Source organism: Callorhinus ursinus, unplaced genomic scaffold (genome assembly GCF_003265705.2).
Source record: "Callorhinus ursinus isolate GAN/ISIS: 27379988/994484 unplaced genomic scaffold, GSC_fseal_2.0 scaffold1, whole genome shotgun sequence".
NCBI classification, from domain to species: Eukaryota; Metazoa; Chordata; class Mammalia; order Carnivora; family Otariidae; genus Callorhinus; species Callorhinus ursinus.
Genome location: NW_027397063.1, coordinates 64153341 through 64167518, shown reverse-complemented (window position 1 = coordinate 64167518; position 14178 = coordinate 64153341). Strand labels below are relative to the sequence as shown.

Here is a 14178-nt window from a genome sequence, read left to right as displayed (position 1 = left end):
GAGTTAGAAGTCAATACAGGAAAGTTTCCTAAAAATCAGAATAAAAAGTACACTTCTAAATAAGTGAGCTCAAAGGAAAACTCACAGTGGAAATGAGAAAATGCAGAAGGGGCCAATATGGAGACCAAACATGGACAGCAATATCCCAGCCTGAAACAGGAGCTGCTGGTAGAGCAGTACCTTGGGAAGACAGATATCCTGAAGAAGAGGAACAGACAAAAACTAATGGGCTAAGAATCCCGCCTACAAAGTCACGAGGAAGAAACAACTACATAGACTCGAAGGAAACAGAAGAAGAGAATAAAGATGAAAGCTGCCAGCGAACGCGATGGAAAACAATCATACCATAGAGGGCTGTCCCGAAGCCTAGTTTCTTAGTAAAAGCTAATAAAATAGAAAAAATAGTGCAACATGGATCAAGTAAGGGGAAGACGGGTCTGAACAATAGTGGGGACGAGAAAAGGACAACTGCGCATACAAGAGAGATTTTAAAACAAAATAGAAATAAAAATATGTGAAAAATGTTAGACTAACAATTTTGAAAACTTAGAGACAACATGAACAATTTCCTAAAAAGTATATAATGTAACAAAAGTGGGAAATAGAAGATTGAATAGATTACTAACCACCAGAAGAAGTGAAATCAGTAGTTAAAAACAAGCCACACAAATGTACACATACTGTAGGAGCCGGGCTCCAAAGTGGCCCCCACGAAGTCCTTGTTCCCGGGACCCACGCTCCGGGAACAGGTGTTTCCTGCTCCAAATAGGGCGGACCCACGTAAACCAGGAGGGTGCTGTGCAGAGGAGGAACTGTGACTTTCCAAGCTAAACTAAAAAAGACATTGTGACTTCTGTCCCGATAGCTCTCTCTTGAAGGATGAGGGATGCCCTGGGGGATACCAGGTCTCAAGACACGCAAGCAGCTCAGTGAAGAGGGCCATGTGGCAAAGATCCTGCCATCAGCCAGCAAAGGACTGCCAACCACGTGAGAAGCAGACCCTCCAGCCCTTGTCAAGATGACTATAGTCCCAGCCAAGCTTCAGAGATAACACATGAGAGATCCAGAGTCACCGCCACCCAATTAAGCTGCTCCCAGATTTCTGACCCTCAGAAACTGTGAGAAAATAAATTGAAACCTCTAGGGTTTGGGGTATTTTTAATGCAGTGATAGATAACTGGTACACACACAATAAAACCAGTCCAAGGTGGTTTTGGAAAGGAGTTCTAGAATACATTCAAGGAAAATGTAATCGAATTCTTTACAAACTGTTCCCAAAGAGATTGTCCCCACGTACTTTATGAGGCTGTATGATTTGGATTATACTGTCAAAATTAGTCAGATATTATTTTTAAAATTTTTTCAAAGGAATCTCATTAATGAACAGATAATAAAAGTTCTAAACAAAACATTAGCAAACTGAATCCAACATGTATTTTTTAAATGTGTGATTAGGCTTGGGTTTACTTTATAGGATTGCAAGAATGAATTTATTTGTTCAGTCGTTAAGCGTCTGCCTTCAGCTCAGGTCATGATCCCAGGGTCCTGGGGTCGAGCCCCGCGTTGGGCTCCCTGCTCCGCGGGAAGCCTGCTTCTCCCTCTCCCACTCCCCCTGCTGGTGTTCCCGCTCTCACTGTGTCCCTCTCTGTCAGATAAATAAAATCTTTAAAAAAAAAAAAGAATTCCTACAAATCAATAAAAAAAAGACAAAATGCTCCATTATAAATAGGCCCATGTATATACACAGATAATTTTCAAAAGAAGGAATCTAAACATTTAAGTTTAAACATTTAAAAATAAGTCCAATAAACATGTAAACATTTAAAAAGAAGTTCAACTTCGCTAGTTATCAGGGAAATGTAAGGTAGAACAACGAGATACCATTTCTTACCTATCAGATTGACAAAAAATTCAAAATTATAATACTATCAAGAGTTGAGAAGGATGTGGAGTAATGGGGAATCAAAAGAATGGGAATAGACATCCTTCAATGAGAGAACAGATAAGTTGTGGAAAATTCATCCAATAGAATATTATGCAGCTATTAAAATGAATGAACTCGAGCCGAATGCTTCATATGGATAGATCTCAAAAACATGTGAGGGGTGCCTGGCTGGCCCAGTCAGAAGAGCATGAGGCTCTTGATCTCATGGTCGTGAGTTCGAGTCCCACGTTGGGTGTAGAGATTAAGTAAATAAACTTAAAAAAAAAAAAATGTGAGCCCAGGGGAGAAGTTTGAAGAATGCTACATGCAGAGTCCCATCATTTATAGACAACTTAAAAACTAGCAAAGCATTATTTCAGCTTGTTCAGGGTTGTAGACTTGTGTAGTTAAGAGTCTAAAAGCACCACTAGGAATGTGAAACACCACAGTTACTAAGTAGCTCACAGTCAAAATAATAGCCAACTTCGTTGAGTCCCCTGTGCACCAGCTGCCGAATTCACTACTTGGCTTGGGTTATCTCATTTCATCCTCGCAACAACCGTATGGACCACCATCCTCCTCGCTCTCCTGGTGAGGAAACAGGCTTTGAGAGCTGCTCAGTAGCTTGCCCAAGAACACAGTGGTTAGCACTAGAGTCCACATTCCATCAAAAAGTCTGGGTTTTAGTCCATCAAAAATGTGCAGCAGTGGAAATAAACAAGACAAGGTAGGGCCAAGGAGCCTACAGTGCAGGGGGCATATATCAACACACACACACCGCCCCCAAGTGAAGGGTGAATCGACCACACGGCAGTTAGGAGGAGGGTGCTTAGTGCATGGTAGCCTGAGAGGGGAGTACACAGCAGGGAACACTCGAATCTGCCTGGGCCATCAGGGAAGGCTTTACCAGTTGAATTTGGCCTGGAAGAAGTCCATGTATAAATGTCAGGAACCCAGCTCTTCCTGCTCCACGTCCGATTGGCGTTGTTCAGAGGACCCCCTGCTCTGGACCATGAGCACGCGGGGCCCAACAACGCAGGGCTGAGACCAACCCCGGTGAAGACAAGCTGATTTCATGTAATCTCCCATTTGAGAAAGTCTGCTCTCACCTTTACATGCACAGAGGAAAAGCCGACTCAAAGCTCTTCTTTTGCAATCACGACAGCAGGACTAATTGCTTGCTCTTTAATAATAAGAGCTAACATTTATTGAGCATTGACTGTATGCAGGGCGAAGTCAGCACATGATTTATTGCCCTTAACTCTCACAAAAGCTCTGTGAGGGCAGGTACTATGTGTCCCTTTCCAGGGATGAGGACACCAAGGCTTAAAGAATTTCGGGGTCTGGCCCAAAGCCCTATGCAGTGGTGGAGCTGGGATATGACACCACGGCTGTCCTCTCTGGCCAATGTTTAAACCACTGCTTCTTGCAAGCACAGACATACAATTAAAGCAACAAGGGCTTTATGGCTCTCAGCTGGGCGACTAAATGAGAACGTGATGCCACCATAATAAAATGGAAACCAAGCTTATCATTACATTCATGAACACCTGTCACATGTTAGGTACTCCATAAATGCTTTGAAATGAGGTAGCATTTAGTTCCAGGAAATGGAAACCAACTTACAGAGCACGCACACATGCAGACAGAGCTGTCTCTGGCAGGCACACACAGGGACTATGGGGACCCAACCCCCTATAGGCTCCGACCTTCCCGTGAGCTCCTCCTCCTCCCAAAAGTCTCTGCTTCGCTTACCTCCTCCTACTCCTTGGCACTCAGCTGGGACCACTGACTCCAGGGGCTTCTGTCACTGGGTGCTGAGCTCCTGGCAGGAAGGCCTTGCGCTCTGTATGTCACTAGGCCTCCTTCCTCCGCCAAAGGAAGGAAAACCAGCACTCTCCCCAGTAGCCCACAGAGATACATAAAGTGAGAAAAAGGGCAAGGGAAAGAACCGGAAGAGTTCTGCTTTTCTAACGTAGATAAAGAGAACACTCCATCCTGTCCCCCAGGGAAAAGCCACCATCACTGGGATCCAGCGAGTTCATTTTATTCATTCATTTCATAAACATTTACCAGACACCCTGTGCAGGAGACAGACCTGGCTCTGCACCCTTCCTCCACCGGGAGGCGACCCCTCTCTGCCCTGGGGAAAGTGCAACCCAAGGATGGCCCAGACACAATCCATGGCCCCTGGGGCACGCCGTGTAAGGGTACACAAAGGCCAAGCAGACACACACAATTTACAAATGTAAAGACTCCTTCTGTGGAGAGGGAGGGAGAAGGAGGGACCCTGGGAGGTGGGATTGGGGGGGAGAGAGGGAGGGAAGGAGGGCAGAGGGGAGGAGAGGGAGAAGGGAGAGGAAGACAGCGGCAGTCTGGCTGGATTCTCCCCCAGAGCCACCTCTGACAATACTCTGGCCACGTTTTAATTAGTTGCAAGGTTTTCCCACTGACTCAAACAAGAGCTCTCTCTCTCTCTGATTAATCTTCGAAAGAGCCGGCCGAGTTTAATCATAGCAAACACGATGATCCCCGTTATGACGGCCTGGGTAGCTAAAAGCAGAAAATAAAGCCCCCAGAACAGGCTGTGGTCTTGGCGTTGGCCCTGGGCCACTAGCTGCGTGCGGGCCCAGGGCTCCGAGCCGTCGGGCACCCAGGCGGTGTGGCCGGGGGCCGCGGGCAGGGCCACCCGGGTCGGGGCTGGGGCGGGGCGGGGAGGCGGGCCGCGGGTGCCCGGGCACTGCGGTTCCTCCTCCGGCAAGGCCCAGAGCGGCAGGCCGGCGCGGGGTCCGGGCCCGCGGCACCGCGGGGGCTCGGCTCGGCCCACGAGGCCCGGGTGCCGCCGCAGCCACGCCAGGAAGGGCCGCAGGCCGCAGTCGCAGCGCCAAGGATTGTGCCCCAGCAGGACCTCCGCCAGCCGGGGCAGATCCGCAAACGCGTCGCTGGGCAGGGCCTCCAGCTGGTTGTGCTCGAGCTCGATCCGCTCCAGGCTGCGGAGGTGGTGGAAGAGCGCGCGCGGCAGGGCCCGCAGCCGGTTGTGGCGCAGCGAGACTCGGCGCAGCCCGTCGAGGCCGCGCAGCAAGGCGCCGGGGAGAGCGGCCAGGCCGTTGGAGTGCAGGGCGAGCACCTGGAGCGCGCCCAGGCCCCGGAAGGCGTCCTCGGGGAGCGCGCTCAGACGCGGGCTCAGGGTCAGGCCAAACTCCCGCAGGCCGCTCAGGGCGCGGAAGGCGGCGGCGGGCAGGGTGCGCAGCCGGGTGCAGTTCAGCCACAGCTCCCGCAGGCCGGCCAGCTCCCCGAAGAGCACCTCCGGCAGCTCTTCCAGCGGGTTCTCGAACAGCGTCAGGAATGTCAAATTGTGCGAATAAAGAAAGAGTGCGGAGGGCAGAAACTCCAGGTGGTTTCTGGAGAGAGTCAAGTAGCTCAGGCTCCGGAGCGGGTCGAAGGCTCCCGATGCGATGGAACGGATGTGATTTCGGTCCAGCTGCAGCTCCTTCAGGGCGCGCAGGCGACTCAGCAGCCCCGCATCCAGGGAGATGAGCTGGTTCGAGTGGAGCACGAGCTTCTCAAGCTTAGCCTGTGCCCCGAGCAATCCCTGGGGCAGGTGGGTCAGATTGTTTTCCGACAAATCCAACAGTTTCAGGTTCCCCAGATTTGTGAAGAGGCGAGCGGGAAGGAAAGAGAGCTGGTTTTGGTTCAAAAAGAGCTCCTGCAGGTTAACCAGTTTGTGAAACATGTTTTGGTCGATGTCCTTCAGTTCGTTGCGGTCCAGAAACAACTGTTCCAGGAGCACTATCTTATCCAACAGCGCGGCCGGCAGATGCGTGATCTTGTTGCGCGACAGCCTCAGGGTTTTAAGTTTTATCAGGTCATGGAAGGTGCCGGGGGCAATGGCGACAATGTGGCTGTCGGACAGCATCAGCCTCTGGAGGACCGTCATGCCGCTGAAGCTGTGGTTCTGCAAGGCGCCGTGTCCCATTCGGAAGAGCAGGATATGCGTGAGGTTGGCGGGCAGGCCGAGCTCGGCGAGGCGCGCCACGTCGCCCCCGGAGCACTGCGCGGCGTCCCGGAACACACACTTGCAGGCCGGGGGGCAGGGGAAAGGCTGGGCGCGCAGGAGCCCCAGCGCCGCGCACAGCAGGGTGCTCCTCAGCATGTCTGAAAAGGCAACAGCGGGAGGTCTGTAGGCGCCACTCCAGGGCGAACGCTCGGATTCGATCTGATAACCCTGCAGAGGCCGGAGCCTTTCGCCAGGGTTATCACTGACTTTGACTATTATCCCTCTTTTCCCAGGAGTGCAGATTGCCCCCGGTGGTGAAAAGACATTGGTTCTACACTGAGAGGTCTCATTCTTTTGTTCTACCAATTTTCTACTCTCAGCTTAAAGCACTGAAATTAAAGCGTCTTCAAGCTATAGTTAAAAGCCAGTACTCTAAAATCTTTACATACAACTAATGAAAACAATCATTCAAGCATCGAGGCTCACAGACATCACTGAGCAGTGCCCACGGTGAGGAGCCCTGCTCTTCTTGCCTCTGCCCAGCGGTGGCTATAACCAACAGGACGGAAACAGCAAAGTCTGGAAAAACAACAGCAACCACCACCTGATTCCTTTCACCACAATCATGCTATAGGCACAGTACTTATTCTACAAAAACAGTAACACCCTCAAAGAGCGAACCCCTTCCGTTAGCCACAGTGAGAAAAACAGGGAATACCTATCATTTTATGCCATTCGTTGTTCTCAGCGTTTTATTTACATTAATTCATTCAATCTTTACATTAACCCTATGAGGTAGATCCTATTCTTAACCCGGGTTAATGGATGATGAAACTAAGGCACAGAAAGGGTAAGTAACTTAACCACGGCCACAGAGCTAGAATTTGAGAATAGTATTTCTGATTGTGTCATAAATAAGGAGCTATCATTTCTAAGATGCTTAACAAAAAACTCGTGGCATTGAATTACATATGAAATATACACAGTAATGCTAATCTGCCAAAACAAGGTTTCCCAAGTGTAATTTTACACAAATCCCTTCTTGTACAAAATTTTATAATGTATGCACATACAGACTAACCAAGCCCTCAGTTGCCCATAGTAATTTTTAAAGTATTTGACCTTACCTGAAATGGTGCCGTATCTGAAAGCAACTGAACGGCTCAGGGCTTTGCCAGTGACTCAGCACTTTCCAAAGGAAGAGGGAAATGTCCTTGCATCCTGAGGATAAAGACTTTACCAGAATAAAAGTCATGGAAAGGACCCTATCTCAGAGGACATATTCTGGTTTTTAATGAAAGCTTCAAACTGAAAGAGACCCTATGTAACTTAAATCCTACTGTCAAAGCTGAATGATAAAAACAGAAGAGAGGTTTCTCCATAAGATGGCACACTATGACTGTGATGCCAGGATAGCTTAGCGACACAGTTGGATCATTGTGGCAGCCATACCCCCGGATGGACCACATTTCCTTCGAGTCTTCCTTCTCCCACCACATTGCCCCAATTCTCTATTGCAGTTCCCCTCTCCCCCTTTGAGGAATAACAAGGCTAAAAACATTCTCAAATGTGTCCGAAAATGGCACCACAGGGTTGAAGGGTGTTAGGAAATATCCGGCTGCTTTCCAAAGTAGCTTTACCAATGTATGATGCCACCTACAGTGTATGACAGTCCCTGTGCCTCACAGCTCTGCCCATACTTGGAATTGATTTTTTAAATTTAATTTTTACCATTCATATGAAGTCATTGTGTCAGTGTGGTTTTAATTTTTCATTTCCCCCATTTCACGAACTTGAGCATCTTTTTGTATTTTTAATGCCCACTTGTGCTTCATCTTCTCAGAAATGTTGGCTTCTTTTGCCCATTTTCCTATATGCAAAATATGTATGTCTTTTAAAAAACTGAACTGTAGGCATTCTTTATGTATTCTGGATGCTAATCCCTTGTCAGTTATAGGTGTCAAGTATCTTCAGCTAGTTTGTGGTTTGCTTTTCCATCTTCTTCATGATGTCTTTTGATGGGACATAAGTCTTCATATAAACAAAGTTATCAATCTTTTACGATTTGTGTTTTTTGTATCGAAATAAATCCTTTTCTTCTCCTGGGTAAAATGAAAAAAGTTCTCCTATAATGCCTTACTGAATTTTATAGTTTTGTCTTTTGTTTTTAGGTCCTTAATCCATATTGAACTGATACTTGGGTATGATGTGTGTGAGTGGAGTCCAATTTTATTTTTTTCCATTAAGATCACCAGCTGTCTTAGCTCCATTTAAATATATATATATAAATATGTATAATCAAATCCCTTCTTCCTGCAGAGCTACAATGTCAGCACAGTCATGAGCCAACATCTCATGAATGTGCGGGTCTGTTTCCAGGCTATTTGATAATCCCCACACCAACGCCATACTGAATAACCTTTTAATGTTTAAAGCCTGAAAATACCCAGCATTTTAAGAAGTGTGAAGAGACATTCTCATACTACAATGGTGGACTATACATTGGAGCCAACTCGTGGGGGGAAACTTAGCAGCATCGATCAAATTAAAAATACACATATCCTTTGTCCAGCAGGTCCCCTGATAAAAATACATCCTATGTCTAAGCTCATTAACATTTGTGCACAAAACGGGGCACCTGGGGATTCAGTCAGTAGAGCACCCAACTCTTGATCTCAGGGTCAGGAGTTCAAGCCCAGTAGGTGTGGAGCCTACTTAAAAATAACCGTGCACAAAAACACTGCAGGGTTGTGTGTAGTAGAAAAGAAAAAAGAACAAGAAAACCGAAATGGCCATCGACAGGGAAGTTGTCACCGAAATTATGAAACATCTATGCAATGGGATGGCTTGTGGACTTTAAAAAGAATGGATGAGCTGCAGATGCTGACATCTTCCTCCGATACACAGACCCATGTAAAACAAGGACAGCAGAGCACACATATATGATGGGATTCTATTTGTGTAGATTTTAAATCAGAGGGAGACTTCGTGTCAGATTCTTGTAAGCTTCTGTGGCCTATTTCCCCAGGAAACACTTGAATCAGAAGGACCTCCAACTTTTATTCTTTGAAAAGAGCAGGACATTCTGAATGCCCAGAAGGGTATGGAAGTTGCAGTCAGTAGAGGAACACTGTTGAGTCCATTTGCTGAAAAACTGGATGAGGTGTTGAGAAGTATTTTGAACAATGAAGTCAATGGCTCCCATGTTTCCGTGTCCTTTGAATTTTGGATTCACGTAGCAGGTTAGAAATCTGCCAAGAGGCAACTTCTGTACAAGTCACCCTGGCTTCTCAGGTTTGGCCTTTCCAAAGCAGAGCTGTCTACCTGGATGAGACACACTTTTCTCCTCAGTGAGGGGGAGACTCCGAGGCCAGGGAACTGGAGGGACCTCTGTGCACTCGCAGAGCAGCCACAACTCCAACTCTGAACGGTGACGGTCTCATCCAAACTCCTCCAACTCCAACCTTCCCTGCAATACATACTCGAAACACCGCACCTGGCAGTGACATGCGGGGGAGAGGGAGACATGCAGAACTGTGCCCCCACCACTTGTTACACAAACCACAGTGAATGGGAAGAACTTGGGACTCTTAACACCACCCAATACATCCCACCACAGCCAGCCCCATAGGCCACAGCAGAGGAGGCACGCCTCCTGTAGGACCCGTGATACCCAGAAGGACCTTTCACCCCGGCACAAAGGCAACACTAGTCCTGCCTTCTCAGGGGTTTCTAGGACCAGTGGTTAGTTCCACAGTTTTTCTCTCCTTGGGAGTGCTCCTTTTGCACCCACGGCTGCCACTTCACTTCAAACTTACAATGTGTTACATGGCATTAGCTCTGCGTTTGATCTTCCCAACTGTTAATAGATTATATAAGCCTCTAGTCTTAACATTTCAGAATTTCCCTCAGACCTCCTCACACTTAACATTTGGTTCTACATTGTATCTAATGAATGGGTTTCCACGGGATGGTCACACACATGATGTGGTATCTATGTGGGATGTGGTATTTATTTCCTTCAAAAATCCAAAGTTAAAAAAAGGAAATGCGAAAGTATGAAGTAGAAAAATAAATCCAGAAGGGCAGCATTTGGCTAAAAGGCAAATAAATGTATAAGGACACAGAAAGAAAATGTTATTTCATTCATTTAAATTTTTATTTTCAATAGCTTCAATCCAAAAAAAGATTTCATAAGGTTATTTACAGTGCTGAATGTACAATTATGAATGTATGCCTTTTTGACATCAGGGTACCATTCTTGAGCAGCAATACATTTTAAAAAATATAAAGATGCAGTATCATTTCTGATATAAAGTTACTTAAAAAAAATCCAAAGTCTTAGGGAATTCACAAATCATAACACGAACTACCTTATTAATTTAATGTGCACATAATTACCAAATTTTATTACATTAAAAATATGTGTAAATGCCCACAGACTGTACAAAAATTAACATCCCACATTTTGTCAAAATTTCCCAACCACCTCCCACCATAAATATACAAAAACCTATTTTCAGATATGTCAAAATCGCATGCGTGAGATCTTAGAATGTTTTCTAAAGCTTGAATTTTGCTCTTTTCTGGATATTTTATCTATAGCCATTTGGGGAACACACTACATAAACACTGATATGTTATTTACCATGCCTCTGAAACTGTGCAGTTATCTTCACAAACATGGGAGACAAAAGAAATACAGTTAAGACTGCAACAGTTCTGTTTAAATGCAAGTGCAATTTGGAAAGCTCTCCAATGTAAGAATTATAAAACTAATATAAAAAGTATTTCTTTTGTTGTTGGCTTAGCCACTTTTATTCAAGCATTATTTGCAGCATTGCTTTACAGCAGTTGGTGCTAGAAGATACAAAACATAGTTACCACTATTTATATTTGAGGGAGAAAAAAAACTTTAAACAACCCTGAGGGAGACACACATTAAAAATCTTGTTATTTATTTAAAAAGTTAAAAAGTTACATATCATTATTTAACAATTACTTTCCCTGGACATTTCTGTCCTTTAAGTAGGTGCATAAATAAAATTTAAATCGGCAATATTTATTAATCTTTAATACATCAAAATAAGATATGTACAGATTTTTAAATTTAGGTCTGTATACACTCAAATAATTTAATGTGAAGTTCAGAATCAAAATTACTATGTAACGGTGACTTACAGAGGGAGAACTCAGTCTATCTATGGCACTGAGTAGGACTCACACCTGGATTCACAGACATTCTTCAAATAACATTCTGGAAACCATCAACTGCAACTTGAACAACCCACCTTGTCTATGTTCAAATCCAACTTCCTACAAATGCTCTTCCACCTACCTAAAAACCTCATTCCTTTGAAAACAATATGGACAAATGAGATATAAAACCCTTATAAAATCTAAATGTTAAAAAAAAGAAGGGTGTAAAAAATATAGCTCTTTATGATCATGCTCTTAAAGATGTTAAATACAAACGGATAACTGGATTTTTAAGCTGCTACTTAGCAATTACTTTAATTATATGCTTCAGTATTTAAATCAAAGAATAAAATTTACAATTCTGGGAAACCACTTAAGAATAATGCTTGTACATATTGAAAATGAATGTGGAAATTAGAAAATGATCAAGAGAGTAAGTAACTATAGAAAACAGTGCTAATTCACAGCTCAAGAGGTCTAAGATGCATAGCTTCATAGAATCATTCATGGAACAATTGTTCTTATCTAATGTGTATTAATATCATATTATACTTTTTGATGGAAAACTGCAATTTTTGTAAGAATCATCAGTGGCAATAGCAGTAACAGTGATCCTGAGTGTTACTTACATTTTCCTATAGTTACCTAACATCATTCAGGTCTCTGCAGCATAAAAAAAGAGAACCATGTGGTTCTATAGTTCTGGCTAACATCTGATAAACTGGTAAATATCTATCAGGAAAATAAAGATCAGCTGGAAGTGGAAAGCACAAGCCTGCTACCAGTTAAGGAAGAACATAGGATAAGATCACATAGTTTTAGGAGTTTAGTGTCCATTTTATAGCAATAACAGTTTCCTTGTTTATTATAACTCTGGGCTTTTGCCAAACTGGTGGATCTTACCTAGAAAGGCATTTTTAAAGTTACTTTGTTTAAAATTTAAACATAACCAGACAGAAGAGAAAGGTGAAAAATACTTTTCACATTTCTTTTGGCTCAATGAATGTCTATTTAACTTTATTTCAATTTTTCTTCCTCCCAGAAATTTTTACAACCAAATAATGCTCCTTTGTAAACATCTCCTTAAAAAGGTAAGCTCTGACCTCTGGCGCCACCTAATGGCATAAAACAAACTCACCCAAGTTCATACTGCTTTGAAAAAGCAGTCACTCAAAACCACTCATTCATCTTTAAGCCTCATTATTTACAGGAGAGACATGTATCAACCCTTAAAAACTTTAGGAGGTTAAAGTCTAACTCAAAAAACTAAAACAAAACAAAACCCAATGCACTATTGTCCTATGTCATTAATTAAAAACACAGAAAATAAAAATATTTAAAATGATATAAAACCTGAGAGAAAAAAAAAAGATATGAAGAGATATTAGACAGATCTACAACTACTGCCAAAAAAAATAATCTTTTTTCCTAGTGAAAATGGTTCTACAACATTTAAGTGAAGTAGATTATACTACTGACAGCAGACATACCACAAGATCCATTTAATAGCTTTGAGGGACATCTGAAGGCAGTGAAGCACCTTGCTGATTAGAAAAATAAAACCCAGGCAGTTTGTACAGAAAATATAAAACCATAAATGGAAATTACCTGAGTTGTTCTATAAGCAACACCGTAAAACTCCTAGGCTATCAAAGGGAACTGGTGTATGTATATATGGAATTCTTTGGAAGAAATTTTGGAATCAAATGAAAACAGGCTCTCTACCTATTTTCACTGGAGGCTAATTAACACCCATTTTATTTACCAATCACAAATTTAGGGCGAGTATATAAACAAGGACTTTTTCTAATAAGGGGGTTGTGAAAATAAATTTAAATGGATAAACCAAGTCTCAGAAGCTAATGTCTAAAAACCTATCAAATACCAACTTTCTTCTGTACCCTATATAAAGAGTTTCACTGAGGGTAACAAGAAAATTCTGGAAATATATATAATATGTAGTTACTGAATGAAGATATAGGACTTTACAGAATGATTATTAATTTAACTGATGGGCCAATCTTTTTTGTTTTGTTCCGTTTATTAGAAAAAAAAAGCTCTCATATCAGCTATTAGAAGGGACATAAACTGAAATGGTGCCATTCTGACACACAGGATCAGAATGTCCTAAAATTACATTTTCCTGCTACTAGCATACCACCGAGAGCGATGCATTGCTATGTTATGGTGATGATTTGACATGATCCGTTCTCCTTAACTAAAGCTTTAGCTTCTGTTGTTGTTTGAGGTTTTGGTGGCCATTCTGGATCAACCAAGAGCTCCTGAGCCAGATACATGTACTTTGCCTTTGGTATCTTCTTTCTACAGCCCAGAGCCCAGGACAAGCAGCATTTTCCCCACCGATCCACTGACTCCTAAGAAAATAAGGGAAAAAAAGAACACACTAGTAGATTAAGGTCTGCTTGTTTTTAACAAGTTTTTTTTTAAAGCGTAATACATCAACACAGAAAAGTAAGAGGAAACTTTTGAATACAACAAATAAATGAAAAAAAATCCAACTTAAAAAAGTCAGCTTTCAATTATTTAGGAACATATTTTTTAAGATTACATTTTTTAAATTATCAATGCAATTTCATTTTATTTAGTTCTTTGTACCTATCCTCTTGTGTACATTTTTAAAATAACTTGCAGATCTGGATTCTATGACTCTACAACACAAAATATCCAATGTGTTAAGAATAACTTTAAAGTATTCAGAAAGAACACATTTTTAATATTTAATATGGAAACCCTCATATTCTATCCCAGATTATACCATTGCTCCTAGCAATTTAGCCAGCTGATCATTTTTGCAAGAAAGCAGTGTAAAAATATTATTATTACTGTTAATGTCATCTTTCAAAAAATAAAGTATGATGAAAATACTGTTAGGTCAAAAATGGAACTTAAGATCATGTTTACTGTCAATCACTTCACATATTTTCATTCATATAAAGAATTTTTCTTTTTATAAATGGTTTCCCCTGGTGTTCCACTATTGGAAAGAAGTACACAGAAAGATATAAATCAAGTACTATTTCTTAGTATTATTTCATTA

General features: G+C 42.8%; 2 protein-coding genes across 8 annotated transcripts in view; both read right to left on the bottom strand.

Moving 5' to 3' along the window:
* Positions 1–3955: 3955 nt before the first annotated feature.
* GP5 (glycoprotein V platelet) lies at positions 3956–7091 on the bottom strand. The gene is given in 3 exon segments (XM_025876493.2): positions 3956–4395; positions 4398–6079; positions 7049–7091. Coding segments are annotated over 2 exon segments (1722 nt in total). The 5' UTR covers positions 6078–6079; positions 7049–7091; the 3' UTR covers positions 3956–4353.
* Positions 7092–10058: 2967 nt separating this feature from the next.
* Positions 10059–14178, bottom strand: part of ATP13A3 (ATPase 13A3) — a 95574-nt gene continuing 91454 nt past the window's right edge. For all 7 annotated transcript variants that reach the window (XM_073895386.1, XM_073895397.1, XM_025876454.2 and 4 more), the window contains one exon: positions 10059–13495. In XM_073895386.1, coding sequence (XP_073751487.1) covers positions 13298–13495 — 198 coding nt within the window. In that variant the 3' untranslated portion in view covers positions 10059–13297. The remainder of the gene's footprint in view (positions 13496–14178) is intronic.